This window comes from Leuresthes tenuis, unplaced genomic scaffold (assembly GCF_036924035.1).
Source record: "Leuresthes tenuis unplaced genomic scaffold, fLeuTen1.0.hap1 SCAF_8, whole genome shotgun sequence".
Taxonomy (NCBI): domain Eukaryota; kingdom Metazoa; phylum Chordata; class Actinopteri; order Atheriniformes; family Atherinopsidae; genus Leuresthes; species Leuresthes tenuis.
Window position 1 is genome coordinate 16386601 of NW_027325362.1, and position 22002 is coordinate 16408602.

Genomic DNA, 22002 nt, shown 5'->3' on the forward strand with positions numbered 1-22002 from the left:
ACTGGCTGCAGAAAAAAATCTGACTGAGAAATACTAACTATGACTATAAAAATATAGCCCATTCATGTGAATCACATCACAGACACAGTAGTTCAGTAAACTGCTGCACACGCCCTGACATACAGTGCTGACCCACCAGTATCTGGTTTCAGATCAGACATTAGCAGGCTTGCAATATGATACTGGAGCACTCTGCCAGCAGCGAAAGCTTCATGGAGTCTCATGCTGACTCATATAGTGTGTTTGCACCTTGATCTCTGTTCATCTCACTGTGAAAAACAGCAAAACATTGCATGGTTTTCATCCATGTGTGTGGCCTCAAACAGTCACATTTTGTCATTTTAAGACCTACAATAGTAACCTTTATGTCTATAAACAGTGATTTTGACTTTATGTCCATAAACAGTGTTTTTGGCTTCCGGATAACCCATGAAGTTAAACTGTTTTAAAGAGACTATAAAGACTAGACTTTCAATAAATTATGATAGGCAAGGTCAGAAAAAGTGCAAAAGCATTAAGTGCCTCCACATACCTTTCCACCTCTGGCCGCAGGCTCTTCTCTCTCTCCAGCATGGCAATAATCAATTTACCCCATTCCTTCTCCACATCATTCGGATGATGGCCCGGGGGTAACTGAATACGTCCAAACTCTATCCACATCTGTCATACATACCCCAAACACGCTCTTGTTGTCATTACAGTATGTGAGACAAGTACAGTAAAATGTGATGTTACAAAGTCGTCTGTTTCGCATACCTCAAGCATCTTGTAGAGATTTTTGATTTTTGTTTTCTCGTTTTCTTTAAGTAGGATTTCATGCTCTTTAAACTGTAGATACTGTGTATAAAGTGCCTGTGAAAGAGAGCAGGAATGAAAAAGTTATTTTTTTATTTATATTTCAACAACACAAATGGCATCAGCTTGCATTTGGCAATACTCTCCCCTTCAAAAAGGAACGAATGAAAGTACCTTTACTGTTACAAGATATTGGCATTTTACAGCTAACGGATGCTCCTGCACTCTAAAATCCATTAATTACACTTCTAGTCTCACTTTCAATAGATAGGCATTACATTTGAGCTATCCAAAGCAGGCAATTATCCTTTACCAGTCAGAACATGCAATGTAAGCTGGCTACAATAAGTCCATATAAAGGTACAGCTGAAGCTCACATTAAGCAACATAGAAAAAGCTACAAAATAATGATGAAGTTCTACAAAATGATGCTTTATTTGTTGTGGTATTGTACCTTAAGTTCTGCAGGATTGTTGGGGAAAGATCTATCTGTCATCATGGCCACGTTGTGTTTGATCCACTGGCTGAGGTATTTGATCATGTTATCGTACTCCACCCATTTGATATCAACATCCTGTTCAGAGAGCAAGAATTGTCAGCAGGTTCACTTGTATTGAATAAAGTCGCTTGTGTGCAAAGGAAATTAACTTACATTTGGATTTATTCCCTCAACACCATCAGGTACTTTGGGGAAGGCATCATACAGTGTCGAGACGTATGTGATGACAGATTTTTCATCAGGAGACTGAACATCAACGTCTGATGAGGGAAAATAAAAAGCCACGAGGTCATAAAAGCAACACCTGACAGTGAGATGCACTCTAAAGACTTGCTCCCCAAGCCAAATTCCAAGCTTCAATGCGCGTGATTTATAACACAAAGGTGATCGAGCCCTCACAGTGTTTTCAGAGCCAAACCAAACAGGACATTGTGTACGGATCTCACCCTCGGGGTCCAGCAGTCTGGCCACCCCCAGCTGTTCAGCTACATAAAATGCTTGCTCCAGATTCGAGCGGTTGGTCTGTGTCGACACACGGCTCATGTCAACCAGATCCGGTCTGCAGCAGAAAGTGATAGAAAAAGAAAAGCGATGAGTGAGGCACGCACAGCATGACAAGATGAGTCAATTCAGAAAATACTGATACGATACTGGAGAAACAAAATGCAGGGAAGGGGGGTTGATTTAGAATTCAGATAAGATACCAAAATATGAATTGTTAAATAAAATCCAAATAAAAAGCAAAGATGTTAGTGTTCCTCAAAACACTATAACAATCTACATGTGTGTACCTGTATTTATGTAGGATGGCATTAAATAGCCTCCCATCTCTCCAGGAAGTTGTAAAGTTGTCACATCGTACACCTACATAGCCGTCTGTTATCTGCTTGGACCAGAGCAGCAGTCTTTCCTTGGCTGTCATGTCCTCGGACTCTCCTGTCACATGGATCTCTGAGATCTGACACAGACAGCGAGAAAAAGGTGTTTCGCAACGTACCGACAATATAACCCTAACAAATCCACAGGTACCGTAATCTTACTGTTACCCCCTCAGATGACCTACTCTGTGACATTCCAGTTCAATTCTTATCGATTTCACAGATCTATGATATAATGAGCAAGATATTCCAGAGGGGTGAATTTGCAGTACATCATTAAGAACATGTTCACACACAAATACATGACAATTATCTGATTATATATTATGATGACAACTGAAGTGCCCAAAGTTACAAATTAGAATGCAGACAAAACAAAAAGCTGCACAGCAGCAAACACAAAATGTAATCCAGACAAAATTATTTCAACCCTTCAGTAACATGTAGAAACTAAATTTCCACCTCACTGCTGGTCATTTCTGCCACATGGATTTGCACTGCGTTTGATCTGAAATGCCTGGCTAATCTTTTGATTTCTTCATTCAATCAAGCAGCAAAAGGAACCAAAGCAGCCCCACCACATGACAGAGCCTCCGACATGTTTTATTTTGATCAAACATGTTCTTCTTTGAACACACCCTATTGTGTTCAGTGTATGGTGCAGGCTGAAACCATTTTTTACACAATCCATGCTGATCATTTTACGTGGTTGATTAACGTCCTTAAACTATCTTAAATAGTTTGACGACTATGAAACTTCTTAATAACTTAATAAACCATTGAAACGTGACTTTTGGTGATAACTGTGTTGCTTTTGCAATTGTTACATTGGTTCTAATAGCACTGATACTCTCAGACAACCGCACCTACACCACAGTGAAAAAAACGCAAACAATCAGCCCCTGTTCATGCAGTAAAACCAAAATGTTTTTATGTGTTTTTTATGTTTATGCATTTAGCAGACGCTTTTATCCAAAGTGACTTACAGGTAGGCAGATAGGGTAAGGGGGCCTTGCCTAAGGATGAATTTACCAAACTTACTTGTTTTTCCAATTTTTTTGGGAACTGAATCAACTTAATCAAATACAATATACCCAAAGTACATTTTAAAATGTCCTGACTATACCAACAACTAATTTTTCTCTGTGCATTTGAGGAGCTACATGAGTCAAAAAGTACAGTTTTTTTTTTTTATATACACATATATATTGTCTGGTCCTAAAATACCAGAGTTAATCCTCCACAAATCCACTAATCACTCAGTATTTATGGTTTCTTGAGTGCAATCTTCTTTTTCAAGACTAAGGAGTACTCCTTGAAAAAAGCTTTCCGGTCATTCCTTGTTTTTGTGAATGACGTAGAGTTTTCTGCTTGATCCTCGTGCTTATTGTGTCTCTAGTTTTCTGGAAGGACTTTGTTTTTTACTTTTTGCCGACCCCTTAGCTTGCTTCTCTGTTCGATGCTACTTTGCGAAAATAAACTCATCTGTCTGGTTTCCTGCATCTGAGTTTTCCTCCGATAATTGTTAAGCCTCACAAGGATAGCATTTCTTGTAGATGATGAATATCAATGTAAAATGTGTTAGATATTTACTAGGTAATATGAAAAAAAATGTACTTAACTGCATCATAAACTTTAGTGTGCTTGCATGGAAAATGTCAGCAACGCATCAGCAAAGTAAGATAAACTTGCATAATGTATTACCCAACAGTTTTACAATATGAGCAAGATGATGTAAAGAAACAGCGCCAGTTCACAGGCTCAGCTCCACAGTGTTGCTGGTGCACCAGTTTGAACCACATTTATGATAGCTCCATGTCTGGAATGTTGGCTGTAGATTTTGCAGACATGCCAAGTAGCCAAAATGATGGGTTAATCATAGAAAGCATGTTGCAAAAAGTGACATCAGATAAAAAAAAAAAAAGCAAACGGAAAAGTTCAGTCATAAAAACAGACAATAGCTCAAACAAGATCCAAACCAGCACAAGAAAAGAAAAACAACTGATAGAGGAAGAAACAGCCAATACACTAATCAATCCAAATCCTCTAACGTTGATGGTACATAGATGTTTACAAGGTGTACAGCTATAAACATAAGGCTGATTTAGTCCCTTTCGTCTGTCCAACTTGAGCCTCAAAATAAGGATGAACTCAAATGTCCTGAACAAGGGACAGACTGGATCCTTTGGATTGGACTGAACGGTAGCCTCTACCCTCAGTAAACGTGATTATTATGAATGCACAAACCTGAACCTGACTTACTCAGCATGATTTCCATCAATACCACACTACAGTGAAGACTGAAGGAGTCAGTACTGATCCAAAGCATTAGAAAGAAACACCATGGGAAGAGCAAAGCACTTCCTTTTGCAAATCCAAACATCCTAACAATGCATTGTAGCCACTTTAACATCAAAACATAACTTTCAACATAATGATACTTATCAAGATTAAGAACGTCAAAAGAAAGATTCTTCATGTACACAACATAACCTGCTATCACCTCAGAATTGACAGACAGAATGCACTTCAAGTTAAGTGACTATTTTTCAGATGTTGTATATTGTATTTTGTCCACTATTATCAATTAATACTCTCAACATATTCCTTTTTCTTTCAGTTTAGGTCATTTGTTGTTGTTTGTTTAATCTTTAAGACCATAGAAATAGCACAGTGATGGAAAAATGTCCTCCAACAATAAAGCATGTCACTAGGCCAAAAGAAAAAAAAAATCTATAATAAGAAAAATCTATAATAAGAAAAATCTATCTAATAAGAAAATTAACAGTAAAAAAATGTCCAGTCTTAGCTTTTGCAATTGCCGGGCTTTATCATGGATTGATATACCCCATTGCAATGTTCAGCTTAAATTACAGTTCAGACCTCTTTTTACTCTATCATGATGCACCCCCATTAGGGCTAAAAATAGAGTGTTCTGTTTTACCTTGAGCTGGGTGGAATCACACACGTGAGGAGTTGGAATATGCTCTGTGTAACCAGAGCAGGTGTAGGTTCTCCGTCTCCTCCTTCTGTGAGCTTGAGACCCACATATAATCTTGGCAAACACCTCCTCACTCCCAGGTCTGTCATTGCCTCTCAGGGTTCTTAACGTGTGCTCCACTGCTCCGAAGCTAACGGCTCTCTTTAGCTGACGTTGTAGCAGCTTCTTTACAAGCAGACCATCCTTCGCTGAGACACACCGGGAAGTTGTGCTTATACCATGGAGTTTTCCTTCTACAGTAGACCTGCTGCTGTCACTGTCTTTCTGCTCTGTACTTTCCAACCTGTATGGAAACCTTGTGCTAAGAGGCTGATTACCAGCATCTCTGAGGACTACAACCGGTACCTCTCCAACATAAACACCTTTGCTGATGCTGCTTTGCCTGGACAGATGGTTCTCCACCTTTGGGGTTTTATCAAGACCTTCTTGGTTTTGGTCTGTGTTCCTTTCTGGGTGATACTGAAGCTTATCAGTACTGTAGATGGCCTTACTTGTAGTGGTTTCACTTTCAGAATCTCTGAGGGATCCAACAGGCTTTAAATCCTCTGATTTCCTCTTCTTTCGTTGAAAATAGCGACGCCCTTTTGGATCTTTGGATTCAGGTCTCAATGGAGCTTTCTGGGGGTCAACATAGCATTCCTCTTTAGGGCCTCGAACACAGCCACAGATGTTTCCCATGGCTGTCAGACATATGACATCCTAATCGTCGAATTCTCAACAGCAAATTGTGTTCAGGCAAAGTATCCAGTGAGCTCCATTCGATCTTTCTGAAGAGTCATTATCCCATTAATAGAAAGCCATTATAAACCGGTCCAAGAGGCGCATAATAAGCCGTGGCAGTGTGGCAGCCAGACTGCACTCACAGCAGAGTCGACTTCGTCCTTTAGACTCTCTTCTGAGAAGTGGTCAGCCTCTCTCACGCTGTGTTTCTCTCTTGCTCTCCCATGGGTCTCTCCTCTGACACTGGAATCTTTCCTGACCTTTGAAACATTTCTCTGGCTTTGCTAATCCAGCGCAAACACCATAAATGAACACACAGACGTGGCCCACGTGCTTGTCGCTCTCAGCTGAATGGCAAGGACTTGTGGACAGACCTGTTTCAGGCCATCAGTAAACACACACGCCTCTTCCCTTTTCTTTACTAATATTTGTGTAATGAGGGTTTAGGTGGCTGCCAGCTGAGGGCCACCTATTATGCTGTGAGCTCAGCAAGTTTGGCTGCATGAACCGGGTAGCGTCCCAGCTGGCTGAGAGGCTTTGAAAAACAGAACACTATAGGCCAACGCAAGCAGCAGAAGCTGAGGCAAATCCCGGCTGCACAACAAAGCGCTTTCACTTTGTCTATCAATCAAACTGCATACAATAGCCGAGCCAGAGGCGGGGCTTAAATCTGATGGTTTAGTCAAACACTGTTATCAGAAAAGATCACCACCACTGCAGTTCGCAAGGGGTCAAATGCTCCAATCGGGATGTTATTCATAGTATAAAACCATTCCAAGTGTGTAATGAGCAAACATGCAAGGGAATCAATAGATACTTTAATGAGAAGTCAAAAACGTGAACAAGTGGAGTGTGAAAGTGTGAATATAATTCCACCACACAGCTCAACTAAAAATAACCGTGTGCCTCTGTGAGATAAAATATTAAAGTTTCCCTCGAGGTTGCGGTCACCTGACATCAAGCACCGTTGAAACTACAGAGCTCTGACTGCTGCTGTGATGCGCTAACACTATTTTTCTAACATTAGTAGTTAATCTTTGTGCATATTTCAGTTCAGTTCTGGTTAGCAATATTCAGCACGACGTGTTGCCTCAGAGTTTACATTCCCTTTAAATGATAACATTCAATAACAATGAACGATCGACATATACGAGTCAAGATACTACGTGTTTGCGTTATGTGCGTTAAACACACATGTGAAAAAGTGACTCAATCAGGGCTAAACAAATAGACCATTCAGACAAGCATGAAAACACCTGACATAGTGAAGTGTCATGATGGTGAAACTGTGCCAGTCGTGCTCAAAGAAACATCACTCTTCAGTCTGTCAACATAATATGTGAGATGAAAATAAAGCATGGTTATAAATTCAGAAGTGGCTGCTTTGTGTGATATGATTTTACCTCCTACCTGTACGGTGAAAATAGAAAATTCAGTAATAACTTTAACAGTGAAACAGTCAGTCTAGTATGAAGGTAGAAATATTCATACAAAACATTTATCTTAGTTCGAAAAAATTAGCCTGCAGCAGTAAGAAAAGCACGGACATAATGTCCCAAAAACAACCCTCGCCCTTAAAACCGCAGTTAATTCTGGACACTTCTGGCAAAGATAGTCATGTAAAAGAATTCCAAATAAAAACAGTGTCATGTTCATGCATGTCAGCTTTCTGTCAGTTGGGCTTTTTCAATAAAGTCAAAGCTGTAGACTGTGACTGAGGTGCAATATTTTCTCCTGCAGTACCCTGGTGTCCTTCCAAAGCAAGAAGAAACAGGCCCTCTGCTGCTCGATGGAGCGCTCTGGGGCTTGCGTGAGACTGACAGCAGCAGGTGTTGGCATCCAACCCGGACGCTACCTGTCAGCATGTTTGAGTCCAGGCAAAGTTATATCAACTGCCTTTTCTCCATCGATTCATTAGAACCACTAGTCAGATAAATGTAAGCTTGTTTTCTATACAGCGTACTAATTCACTACCATCAAAATCACAAGTCTTAGCTCTAATAGACAGAGGGATATTTGAAAGATGACTCTCTTTGACTAAGAAGTGACATATGCTAAAGATATTAAAGTCTCACTGGAAACATGAGATGAAGAGAAGTGGTTATAGAAAAAACGAAAGGCAAAGCATGAGTGAGAGAAATAACTGATTAATATTTTAAGGCTAGTTGAATACTTCGGTGGACACCTGGAGGTTCCTGGTATGCATGCAAAGGCTAAACGACTTGACATGATTTGTGTAACAGCAATAAAGTTATAATTATTCCCAGAGGGAACATTTTTAAGGACATTCAGGAGAATTTATAAACTTATTTAAGAGCACAAAACATCTAAAAAAAAAAAAATCCCAATGAAGTATGAATACAGTCATGTCACTTGTCTTTTTTCCTCAAAAAAACTGCAGATATATTCTGGAAAATAACAAACATCACAGGTTTTAAAGTTTTAATGTTTCTACATTGTTTACATTTTATCGACTTAACAGACAAAACAAGAGCTATTCAAGTAATTTCCCTATCTAAATAATCTTTTAATCATTTTAAAACACCAACCAGTCCGGCTACTCTGTCTGCTACACTTTTGCTAAAAGAAGAAGAAAACACACCATTCAGCATTGACACACAGTGTGCTGCACAACTTTGACATCTTGTGGTCAAAGGCAGAACATACATTTAAAAGCACTGATCAAAGGGTCAAAGCAAACTGCTGCTTGTGGAAAATCAGCTGCCTTTAAATTTGCAACATATTAACATTAACTATGGTGTAAGGATGGATAAACACAAACTGAGGTATTAATGGAGCACTGACTGAGCTCACAGGTCATATGTGTAAGAAAAGGGAAAATGAAGGCAAGCAGTCTGGGTAACAAATCCTCCTCATTACTTGGCAATTAAAAGCATGATAATGATCAAACTCTAAGATTAGAAAACTGACCTGAAAGTGCAAAATGATGGTCCAGATCAATCCCAGGGTCAGTTTTGGGTTGCCGTCTGTGATGTCGTCATTTCTGATATTTACAAGTTTGACCTGATGGTAGAAAAGGCACAATCAATACAGGCAAATTTCCAATTTCCACAACACTGCTTTGGAGGTTTTTACATTATGCCATGCACAACACTTCCATTATATGAGCGTAACCATCTTTTGTCTACTTTGGCTCATGTCTGTTATTTCATCAACACCACAAGGTGGCACAGTAGTCCTTATATTTTGTTGGGACACACAGAGGGACTTCAATGAACTCCAAGCATCAGCATTCTCAAGTAATGAAATGCTATAAACCTGTAAGGACATTACCCTCACTTATCAGAGTTTAAATTTTATGAGCATTTACAGACATTAATCACATAAAGAATGAAACAGAAAGCATGGCCTGAACAAAGTCTTAGTTTAACAGAACAGTCAGTCATTTCTTACAAATCACCTGGAATAACTAATCAATCAGCTCCTGGGGAGGTTTAGAGAAGCCTGAACATTTAGATCAGTTTACATTAAATGATAAAGGAGTGTGCATGGATATGTCTGGAATGTACTGTAGTCTAAACAATACAACAGCTCATTTGTGACCATCTATGCATCCTTTGTCTCAAGCTTTACGTCACATCTGGCTATAGCTCAACGAGGCTGTGTTCCTCTCTATAGCACAGCGGGGGAGGGGACGGAAATCAGAGCACCGCAAAAGCCCTCTGATGGGATTTGTAGTCAGTGCTTCACGAACGCTGCAATTAGTATTAGTGGTAGCTGAAAATGAATTGTAATCTTTGTAAGAAAAGACAAAAACATAATAAATCCAAGTTGTATGATGCTTGAGGGCTTGCAGAGTCCATAGTGAGCACTTACAAAGCGTGCCACAACGGTTATGTGAGAACAAATTGATGATTTAAACACATGAAGCCATTCGTTTTTATAAACAATATAGCTGCAAACTTTTTTTCATTCAGCTGTTATGAGTCCACATTGGATGTATTGTGTTCCAGCTTTGACCGCGAGCTGATATTGCAGGATCTTTATGGGCTCAAATTTGCTCTACTCCCAGATCAAAAAGGTGACACAGCAAATCTGAAAATGCTTTTGATTCCTTACCTGCCGCCTCTTTAAATAATCCAGTGCTATTTGAACGTTTTGGAGTCTGTGGAAGCGCATCCTCCCTCTCTCCCGAGGCTGTGGAAATAAACATGGAAGAGCGGCCTTTTATGCTAATCAGAGATACTTCTGAATATCAGGGAACAAATTAAGAAATGCTTAGTAGCATGTAGGACAGGGAACATGCTTCTTACCCGCTAACCTAGAAGGGTAAAGACATAAACACACACACACAAAAGAAAACTCTACCTACAACAAAAGTAGTCATTTCAAGTCCACTTAAACTCATACTGTGAATAAAGTGTATTGAGGTGCCTTACTTTTTTCCACCATTTCCACCTCTACAGTTTATCTCTGAGCATGTCAAAGTAAAACAAGTCTCCTACTCTACAAGAAAAGCAACATCAGAAGCCAAAAGGCCAACTGAGATAAATTAACATCATTCAGTACTCTGTGCCATGAATAATCATACAGTGCTGCATTATATGATCTCTTGTGGCAAATGCCTGTGAACGGTCGGGGGGCCACAGCATGAGCTAATGGAATGGAAAACGCACTCAAGACAGGATGCAACAGCAGCAGCAGAAGACTTGAACTGCTCTCAGGCACCCTGTTCATCTCACTAGCGAAGCAGCGGCATCCCATAAACCCAGCTCTTCCATTTAGTGAATGTCATTCACTCATGAAGCCTTTCGGGGGTCTTCAGTAGTAAATCATACAAAATGATAATGATAAAGCAGATGAAAAATGTCTGAATCTCTTTGTAGGTTCAGAGGGGTTTAACCATATGACTTCATGATGTGCAAAGCTTGTGAAATGGACATAAACACCCATGCTATTATAATTTTTTCCATCTTTTAAAGCTCTTGAAACATCAGTTTGGCAGATCTCCTCTCATCTCATTATGTAGAATATATCTTAAAAAGGAAAATATGTGAATAAATCTACCTGTGTCTTTGAGTCAAGTATATATTTCCTGCATTATAATAACAAAACAAAATTCTTGTTATATCTGCAACAAAAAGACACAATAGAGCACAGCTTTGCTGTGGGCAGTATCTGCTGCAATAGTTATTCTACACCACTATAAGGATGATATGGTGGGATTGTTTCAACTCTATTGAGTGGCCACGGCACGCTCGGAATTAGTCTGTTACAAGGGGGATGGGGGGGTATGCCACACGTACCCCCTTATCATCATCCACCGTGTCTCCATGCTGCTCAACTGCACATGCTTCTGTCCCACTCACCAACCGCAAAGTCTTCAGAAAATCACGCTCCCTTCGCTTTATCGCCGAAAAGGCAACACATGGGGAGAAAAGAAGGACATGGACACACACACACACACACACACATACACAAAGCAGCCAAATGATAAAGAAGTTAGACAATGGAAAGAAACCAGTCAAAGGTTGGAGAGTAGAAGAGGAGGAAAGTGGGATGTGAACTGAAAACAGACTAATACTTAAAGGATGAAAGTTAATCACACTGGAGATGGAGGGAATGTGGAAATTTTGTGACCTCTTACAAATTTCCCACATTTGTCTTAACATTTTGGGTTGAAAAACAGCCAGAACAATAAGACACGGAGATCAAATCCACACTAATCGAACAGTTCTTTTTCTGGTTTCGACTGACAACAAAATTATTATACAACCAGTTTTCATGATCACTCGAGCTGTGCATTAATCACCACAGCAGCTTCCTCCAAGACTGTAATATTACTGAGGATTAATGCACTATTACGCAACATGTTTTCAGGACAGCCGAGCTGCCATGCGAAATGTAAATAAGAACAGAAAACAATCATTTGCAAATCATTGTCTTGTACATGAAATGCACTATACAAGTAAACCTGCCTCGCCTTGCCTTATCGCATCCTGTAACTTTTCAGCCTTTTAATGCCTCTGTAAAAACGTTTCTTTCAAGCGTCGTTTGCATTGAATTTACAGTGGGCACATATCAAAACATATCAAACAATAAAAGTCTATTTCAGCATCTGTTGTGTTGAGTTTGTACACATTTTATTACAAATCACATAAAATATGATCGTTTAAAACGATGTGAAAAATGCAGACTGAAGCTGTCTCACACCAACAAGGGCTGATATGACTGATAAGCTTTTTTTTGTCTTCTTCTTCTGTGCTTTGAGAGTAAAAGTGTTTGTGAGACTATTTGAAAAAAAAAAAACCTTGAAGGAAAGTCACTGTTTATAACCTGTCTGTATCATTAGCAGAAGCAAACAAACAGTGACTGTGCAATACTGTAGAAACCATACTCGCTGATATTCAATGACTTGTACTGTATATCTGAATGAAATCTAGGCGTGTGGAAAAAGAAAGTACAGTCTGTGACAATTCAAAGGTTTTATGTGTCAGGACATGAGAAAAAAAATCATCTGATTCTTATCAGGCCCAAAGATTAGCTGAACATAACCTCAGATGAGGAACAACATATGACCTATTACACAGTGTCATAATTTACATAATAAAAGCAAAATCAGGACACAATATATGAATAACTAAGTAAACCCCACAATAATAGCTTGGAGAACCCCGAGTAATCATTTTCTATATGATATTGTTGGTCTCACACATTATTTTGGTCCACTTTTCTTTCCAACGTTGCATCATTCGTTGAGGTTTGAGAACATTAGATTATGCACAGGTCTCTTAAGGTCCTACCAAAGTATTTCAATTGGCTTGAGGTCTGAACTTTGACTGGGCCACTGCAAAGTCTTGATTCTTTTACTTTCTCCAAACATAGCCCTATGGATTACGGCCAGACATGTCCACTTTGATCTCATCTATCCAAAGTACAATTACCCAGAAGTCTTTGCTGTTGTCTTTCTCCTGTTTAGTCTTTTTCAAATTGCACCGTCATGATGTTTAACATTTAACATGACAACTGAGGCCTTGAGTTTGAGATAAAGATAGAAAGTCTTCGATTTGTGAATAATCTATCTCTCCGTAGAATGATGGACTCTAACACCTGAATGCTCCAGACTGTCAAAATGCTCCAAGTTCTGCTTTTACAAAGGTGCTCATATTTATCCATTATCAAATAATTAAGTGCATTTGATTAGCAGCACCCGGATGCTAATTACCCTCTTAACTTCTATGAAAGCAATACTTCACACACTGCTTTGTTATTCATTGTGGTGACATTGTGGCTTAATTTTTAATCACATAAAAAAATCACACTATGCCATGTTTCACTTCTTGTCACTAATCTGAAGTTGAATTTACCTCATTTTAATTCCCGGTGTAGACCAGCTGATTTTTTATTATGTCCTGCTACATTAAACCTCAAAAGGGTATACCTTCTATTTCTATGACTGTATTCCATGCTTGGACTTTTGGTACTTGTTTCAAAAGCAGCCTTGGGAAGGTAGTTGGTTGTAAAGCTTGTTCGCAACTTTGTTACTGACTCATTACTGACAACCAAGAATTTGCTAGAAACATCAGTGGGTACCCACTAAGAAAATGTCCCAACTTGCTAGTTTTGTCTAAAATGTTTACACTTTATTGACTTAAAGATAATATCATTTTGGTAAGCCAAGATTACTCTGATGCTTGTCCACAATTCTCAAATGTTATTACTTTAGAGCGGGTTTTGATGGATTCCAAAACACAGATATGATCAGAGACGATAAAATCCCAGGATTCCTCCTTACCTCCCACCGTCAGTTACATAAGACTCAAGAGGGAACGCATCTATCATGAAAACATACACAAGATGAGGAAGTAGCTCTCTGACTTTCATCTCACTGATCTCACGCTACATAGCTCTACCTCAGACCTCAATGGGAAGTTCCACATGGATCATTTAATGTATGTTCTCGTCTCTCTCTCTGAAACACTGAACACAAAGAGAAAAATGGCAGAAAAACATGAACTCACCAGTGTATCTCCAGACAAAACCTCCAACAGTGAGATCAGGTTATGTCCATCTCTTAAGTCTTCGTACAAGTCATTTATATGTTTTCGCACCTGCAGACATAAAAGGCAAAATGTCACATAACTGCAAACATTATATTGCCACTGTACAGATGTTCATTGACAGATGTAGCCAAGCTATAAAGTTAAGCAGAGAGTGCAGCTCGATCCATATTTATTGCTACTTGGCATTTCCTTATTGCAAAGATTATTCTAATCTTTACATCATTTATCATATTTTTATAATGTCATAAAAGTTCTTAAATCCTTGTTTTTAGCTTTTTTTCTGAGAATGTCGGTGTTGTACGCTGTAAAACTTCGTCCATTTCATACTTTTGAATTCAAAGGTTTTTGTTTTTATCTCCCTCTAAAATCAAATGAATGTGGAAATAAGCACTTCGGTGTTATCACCGTGACACCTAATCAAAACACTTGAGCAAGGCACTTAACATCTGCAGTCTCTCCTTCCAGCAGGCCCTCTCTCCTTCCTGTCCTAAATACCGCGACTCTGAAGTCACCCTGCTGCCCGTTGACCTGCTTTCACACAGGCCTTTCAGCGCTGTAATCCCAGATAACGGCCACAGCTGTGAAGCCAAAATAGACCTGCACCTTCATGTTACTGGGTCACCAAAGCCGGTCTCCGAGTATTACTCAGCACCTCTGGTTTCTCCTGGACCACATGTGAGGCCCGATGAAACACGCATAACATAAAGCTAAGGAGGTCTGGTATCAGTCCGATATCAATGGAATTACTCCATTTAAAACCGTTAACTCCGGTTTATGTACTCATTGGTGTTCCCGTCTGAAGTCATTTCTTTATTCCTTTCATTTAAAAAATAATTGTGCACCTTCCTCACAGTTTTCTTACTGAAAATGTTCAGTGTTTTTTCTATTCAGCATCCCATTGAACCAGTCATAGGCACTGATTAAAGAAAGGCTCCATTCTTCTCAATTAAAGATCGATCCATGTGTCTGAGAACCTTAAACTGATCAGAACAGAGACGTTGTTGTTGGCCTTCAGTCCAGCAAGGATAACATTTTTATATACCATCTTAATGTATGTATCAAATACAAAGTATAACTCAAATTGAAGGGAATATTGTTTAATTTGCATCCATTGAGTGAGTAATTAGGATTACTTTTGACATAATGTCTGAATCACGTTTCTTGCCAGTTGCTGAGTCATTTCACACAGAACATTTCACAGTCTGAGGATGGCGCTGGGCAGAAAGTCTCAGGATCACCAAGATTTGACCCATGGAATTTTGTGAATGTTCCAAATGCTGCGTGGGCCAATCCAATCGGTGGCGTTTGAAAGGATTAGTACAAACTCCTGGATAAAAAGTCTGGCCAACATCTGAGTTGGCCAGATGTATGTCATCCTTTGGAGGTTATGAATATTTGTACAAACAAAAATCATGGCAATCTATCCTACAGTAGTTGGGATACTAGGCCTAAAAACTGCATATTTCACACCACTCCGGTGCATTTTTCTGGTTAAACATTTCATTTTTGTCATAAAATGTTTCTGTGCAACAGGACGTGTTTGCTGCAATTTGTTTTCACCTGGCTTTACTCGCCACATCCATGCTAGTCTACGTCATGAAATAAAAACTATGGATTAAAAAAAAAACTATGAGGTGGCCTTAATGTCACATCTGGAGGAAACATGCTCAGCTTTGGTGCTTCATGAGCTTTTCTGGCCAAAAGCTCATTTGTAAAAGCCTCCACAGCCATGTTCCCTTTCTGCTAAATTAATTTGTTTCGGGGCACGAGCATTCCAGTACAGTGAGCTCACAGGACCTAAGCAAACAGTAACTGTGGCATTACAATGCAGAAAAAATCAATTAGCCTTCTGTTAAAGGAGCAAAACTTTCAACGATTCTAATGTCTTCAGAGGGGGGAATAAATAAAAAAGCTTTTGGATTACAGGTATTGTAAAATTTACCCTGCTGCTTGTGCATTATCAGATGTTACAGCACCATTTTGGCATGCCCTTGTCAGATTAACAAACTAAGCTAAATGTCAAGTCCTCTAGCCTTTAAAACTACAAAAAATTGATTGACTGACAGTTTAAACCCGAGTCAAAGTGTTGCTTTTCTTTTAAAATGAGAAATTTCCATGATTCGTGTACCTCTGATCTATGAGATGAGTAAAAAAATACACTTCCCACATTCATTTTTACAAAGGTATATCATTATGAGACGTGCCCCAGCTTGTAAGTCTGCTTAAGTGTTCCGTTAAATGCCACACACACATGAAACGCCAAAGCAAGCATTTCAGATGCCCACCTCAACAAAAGGGAACCTGTTGCTGCAACAGTGAGGCTGGGCATGTCATGCTAAATTACTTTCAACAAGCTTTAATAGTGTCCGGGGAAGAATGTTAACATGTTGGGACCTTCCAAGGAAAGTGGTAATAAATTGCAGATTTTTCATGTTGCAGGAAAAGGGCTTTGATAGTTGCGGCAGACAAAAAAAAAGTCAGTTTTTAACAATTATACAGGTTCCCCCTCCGTTTGAATGCACGCGCTTTACTGTAGTTTGATATAACCCATGAGTTTGATATTATAGATGTTTACAAACGCTACGTTTAGAGTTTGTTGTGTCCTACAGAAAAAGCATGCTAGCAAGCGACCATCAGATATTAGATCTTACCTTTACCAGATGCTGGTTTATCCATTTTGTAAAGGTCTTCTTCTGCACTCTGTCTCTTTCATCTGGAGGCAAAAAAAAGAGAAAAAACATGTCCAGTGAGTGTTAGGACAGATCTCCTTTTGAAGGCTTCCATTAAAGAAACTTAATTATGTTACCCATATCATGTTACCTGCTGGAGTTTAATGGCATGACAAAACTGAAGAAAAGGCTGGGTAAATTACTCTCTGCTACAAAAGAGTAATGTTGTTTTCTCGTGAATGTGCACCGAAACTTTGCTAGAAGGATTTGTAGCATTTCTTTTATATACGAAAAATCTTCTCTTTCCTGATGTGGTCAGTTCATTATTTTTTGATTTTCTGAGAATATATTGAAGGCAGTCCTAAATGCACAAAATCTGAGAACAACATTACAATGGAACACGGGACAAAAACGCAAGTAGAGACAGCTTGCTCACTCTTATCCACACATACAATCCGAAGCAGGGAAAAGATCGAATAGATTTCAGTTTTTTATTGAAATAACTTGTGCTCCTTTGATAATAAATCTCAGGGGAAAGAAAAATGTGTCAGAGGTGCTTTGAGGTGTTTTTTTCTTTTTTTTTAGAAATCTTATATAATAAACTGAGGATTCATTATTTTTCTTACTTGGAGGGTAAAACCATTAGACAATGAAAATGAAACTGCTACATATTTAGAGTTATTGTAAAATAAATTTAAAAAAAAAAAGCAATTATAAAGGAAAATTACTTATAGTTTCTTAGAAAGTCTCATAGAAAAGTCAAGACTTGTCCCAGTGGCTCAAAGGAAGGCTGTTTCCCAGAATCTGAGATGACATCACCCTCTGCGACATGTTGTCACCACGTTTTTGTTTCCTTTTTTATCATATTTGTTTTTTTAATCACCATAGCAACCAGACTTTGATCAGCTCTTGGCACTGGAGAAATCAGGATTTTGTTCCAATAATCCCTGCACAGAGAAAAAAAAAAACTACACTTGTATTCTTATGTTTTCTGGGTGATGAACGCTTCAGTATTTTTCATCGCGGTGTGTTTCTTTAAAACTGTCAGAGCAGGATTGAGGCCAGTCCCCACAGCTGTGACTAATTTCACCGCTTCCATGCATCCCACTCTGCTAGACACAACTCCTCTAAGTAACCTTTAATGAACACAAAAATCTCTCATGAGCAGTCGATAATATTGACGGCAACATCTGTCAGCCGGCTCATGACTATCCAACAGCTGATGCCATCAACACTGGTGGACTAGTACTTCCAGAACTCTGACAGCAGGACTAAGAGCACAGACAACCTCCTGATAACCTCCTGCCTTTACCAATCTTCAGCGCAGATTACACAATAAGTTTTGCTGAAGGATATGTGACCTGCTAATGAGAACGAGCAAGCACAGGCGTGACTAATCTTTTAAGGAAGCTGTAAGATAAATACTAACCCATGCAGCACATTAAAGTTACCAGATGTGCTCTGTAATCCTTCTCGGTCTCAAGCAGGTACTTCATCCCGTGTGTCACCTCCTGAGGACTACCAACAGGACAGTGCTTCAGGTTGACGGATGCCATGTGGATAAGCGACTAAGGAAGCTGGAACAGCCTCTCTTTTCTTACTTCTCTGTCTACCAGCCTCTGAGGCAACCGAAACTCCCTCTCTCATCATGCATCCAGAGCGAGTCCTGTCAGGTTTTCCATGGCTACTTGCTAATTTGAGTTTCCAAGCGGTTTGGTGTTTATCTAGCTACAGCCCTCCAAGCCACAGAAAAAAAAAAGAAAATAATCTGTTACTTATTACAAAAAAAAAGAAAAAAGTTTCCTTATATGATTACAAAGAGTCAGTTTTGTTAGGCTGAAATCAAGGAGCAGCATTCAGCCATTTTTTTTATGACTGCAAATACCAAATATATATGCTCCGGTATGAATGTTCATTTTCGGGAGAGCAAAAGTTTCAGGATAATCTTCTTTCTGACTTGCAGTTGCCATGACTTCCAACATTCTGTATATGTTGTCAACAAATGTTTCTGAGAACACATCAGTTTTTCCATGGGTTTGTTCACTCTTCATTGAAATTTTCAGTCTTTATTATACTCAATATGCCAGTTCACCTGTTGGAAAGCACATTCTCAGAGCTTTATAACAGGATAATTGTTCTCAGTAAACCCAACAAAGCTGAACATTCAACAGCCGACATTAGCTCGGCTTCCAATAAAGTCACAGAATTTGCATTTGAAGTGCATTTGAAGGCTAATGGTGGCTTCTATCATACAACATACCACTTTGAATTATTATGAATCCTGAAACATACTTTCACATGACAAAAGGGGGGTACCCTCTGCAGACTATCCAATTTAGTTCATCTAAAAATATCCCACGAGTAAATGCAGCTGAGATTTGAAAAGTGGGTTGATCTGATGGCTGGATCACTTTAGTCTATCACATCCAAAATGAAAGCATACAATTATTAAGGGAGAAAAAATGAAAGTAGCCAGTTTTTAAACTGAAATGCATGATGCTAAGAGAAACCTTTCCCAGCAGCACTGCTGCGTCATCGCTGATGCATCTGTCCCTGACTTTACTGTGCAGCTGAATCACAGAGGTATAAAGCAGTATGGCTCGCATCAGGACACCAATTTGGTGTTTAATGTCAATATCTAAGCCCATTTCTGCATCACACATAAAACCCCTCCTGAAAAACTGTTTAATAAAGACGATCTGGGCAAGTATTTCAGGAAATTCTGCTGCTCGGAGCAAAGATCACCAGCGAAAAAGAGAGAATCATCACCCAGCTGCCAAACAGTATCAGTAATGGCATACCTTGCTTCACATAATGACAGATTACTAATACCAGATACTCCTAACAGGCTCACATCAACATCAGCCAGTACTGGGGTAGTGAAACATGTCAGTTTTATATTATCTATTCTATCAACATCTGAATGCAGTATAATCAGAAACAGAATAAAGGACCACAGGGGAGTGTGGTGGTAAAAACGTCACTTCTTTACCTGTGCTTCTCAAAAACCTTCAAAGTAAGTTTAATAGTCTGGTGCCCTCTTCAGGATCTTCTTGGGAAAAAAAAGCAAGCATGAACTCTGGTCATTCTGCTAATGTTTGAATGACAGTTTGATATTTGGTCATGACATGGAAGTAGTAAGGATCAGCTATAAAACAGCAAATAAATAAGCTCCGATCATGTAACAGTGTCAGAACTAATGTGACCATCCACATAATCTGCTGTTGTTACCCAACCTTAATCATTAGCATTCTACTTATCAAATCTAAGAAACTCTGTGATTTCACCATTTGGACTTTTAACTCTGTTCACTTGTTTCTCCTCTTATCCGATTCAATTAGCTAAAGTAAATAAGACTGCGACAATCCAGTATTTTGGCTGATCGTGTGACACTGAAGACGTCCGAGCAACAGTGAAACACTTTGTTGTTCATTTTTTTTCACCTAACAGTGTGCTTTTCTAACACAATCCCTTCAAAATCTCCATTCAGTGTCACCATTAACCAAAACATCCCTTTAAAGCTAATTTTAGCTGTTCCTGGCAAGTCCAGAAAACTGGAAACTAAAATTAAACATAAAAATCTGTATTAAATGCTCAATAGGCAAATTTAAAATTCACCTTCATATCTATAAGGTTTGAGAGGAAATCTCAAGATAATCTCAATCTCTGCTAAAGCCCTGTGCAAACACAGCAACACTAAACTGAAAGCTGTCCGTCACTCATTCACAATAAACAGTGAATGAGACTCACAATAAACAGTGAATGAGTGACAAATCTTCACACAAAGTTTCAGCATGATATCCATAAAAAAAATTTATAATAAAAGTAATCCTCCTTTACAATCAGGCGTTTGGCTAACTAACAGCGTATAACCTGACTTTAACATGATCTTTGCAAGATCACAGAGAGAACCTGACTAATCAGCATGAACTGTCACCCCATTCTTAGTTATCAAATCCTTCTGAATGTACGCTAATATATGAAGTTAAAATATTTGTAGCAGTGCAGAAGATATGAATACATTGAAGGGAATGGCTTCTATGAGCAACGATGGCAAACCACAGAGAAAATCACCGGAGCCAGCCCTGTATACTGAACGTTTTGCAGCATGTCTGCTGTTCTAAAGAGTCCACCACAGCATTGAGACAGGCTGCCTCAGACGCTTATTTGTAGACCTCAGCAGAGCACATGTGCATGGCTATAAATAGCTACAACCCTAAACCATGCTACCCCTGCAACTGCAGGCCACATAATTTGTGCCACTCAGGTGACATCCTCCATTTCCTAACAGGCAACAGAGACAAGTGAACTTTTTGATGTTATACGTTGCCTGGATTTAATTTCTCTGCTAAAAACTATGGATTCACTGGCACTAACAGTGAGCCAGGGTCTACTGCACTTCAAACCTGCCATTCATTGCTACACCTTCAAAAGCTTACTTAGATAGGAGATGGGATAAATTGCCGTTTTCCTGATAGCATTTGGCATCTTGGCATGAAAATTCCTCACATTCTCAGCAGAGCAGAGTCAAAAAGTCCTGCAATCAAAAATCCAAGCCTGTGTAATCCTCTTGACCTCGTATGAGAGGGAAATAAAAACAGACATACAGACTAAACTGAAAAGCCCTCAACCTTCTAGCCAATGACAAGGACACTGAACATTCCTTATACACAGCTCTCATGCCTCATCTCTCGTGTCCCAACCAGAACTGTAAGCAAAGGTGTGTGGATCAGCTTTGTTTTGAGTTTAAGGCAGTGTGTTGCAGAGTAGCTGCAGAGATCTTTTAAAAATGCAGCCCATGGTCTATGTGTAGTATGATCTAATGTCTTGCACTTCTGATTAAATAGCTCGATAAGACAACAATTTCCAAAATGTGCACTTTAAAAACCAACAATGACAGGACATGAGTCATGTCTTATTTTGGCCACTTGCATGGAAAAAAAAGCTATACTAAACTAAAGTCCCTTGAAATGCTTCATTAAGATGAACAGAAAACATCTGCAGTTCCAGTGTTTGTTTTGCTCCAACGCACTTTTTCCAGTGGGTCTATCTCTACAGTAAGCTTTAGTCTTTAAAGCCGCTGTGTGGGGCTACATGTTGGTGAAATGGCCCTTTTGAGCAAAAGGACAAATATGCCTAAAATGATGAGATGCTGAAACGGATGGGATTAACAAGGATTGTGTTTACCTCATGCCCTGTCTTTGTACTGTGAGCTTGTCAGAATGCAAACACTGGATAATTAGTGGTAAAAACGTGCTTATCTGGTAAATATTTCTGAGGGTTTTTGGCGATAATGCAAAAGGAATCAAGAGATGTCTAAATCTATATTTTAACCTGGTAACAGCACTTATATGGAATGAGAAGGGACATTTGAGCATCATGCACAGTTTACTCTTTATTAACATACATACCAACA

General features: G+C 39.1%; 1 protein-coding gene across 18 annotated transcripts in view; it reads right to left on the reverse strand.

Moving 5' to 3' along the window:
• Positions 1–22002, reverse strand: part of dst (dystonin) — a 97952-nt gene that overhangs the window by 61951 nt on the left and 13999 nt on the right. For 15 of the 18 annotated variants that reach the window (XM_072391134.1, XM_072391122.1, XM_072391120.1 and 12 more), the window contains 11 exons: positions 16569–16630; positions 13876–13965; positions 11161–11259; positions 9974–10051; positions 8825–8917; positions 2086–2252; positions 1741–1853; positions 1448–1554; positions 1250–1369; positions 757–852; positions 533–660 (listed from right to left, as the gene is read on the reverse strand). In XM_072391134.1, the coding sequence (XP_072247235.1) occupies positions 533–660; positions 757–852; positions 1250–1369; positions 1448–1554; positions 1741–1853; positions 2086–2252; positions 8825–8917; positions 9974–10051; positions 11161–11259; positions 13876–13965; positions 16569–16630 (1153 nt within the window). The remainder of the gene's footprint in view (positions 1–532; positions 661–756; positions 853–1249; positions 1370–1447; positions 1555–1740; positions 1854–2085; positions 2253–8824; positions 8918–9973; positions 10052–11160; positions 11260–13875; positions 13966–16568; positions 16631–22002) is intronic. The other 3 variants (XM_072391121.1, XM_072391135.1, XM_072391133.1) reach the window with 1 other exon arrangement.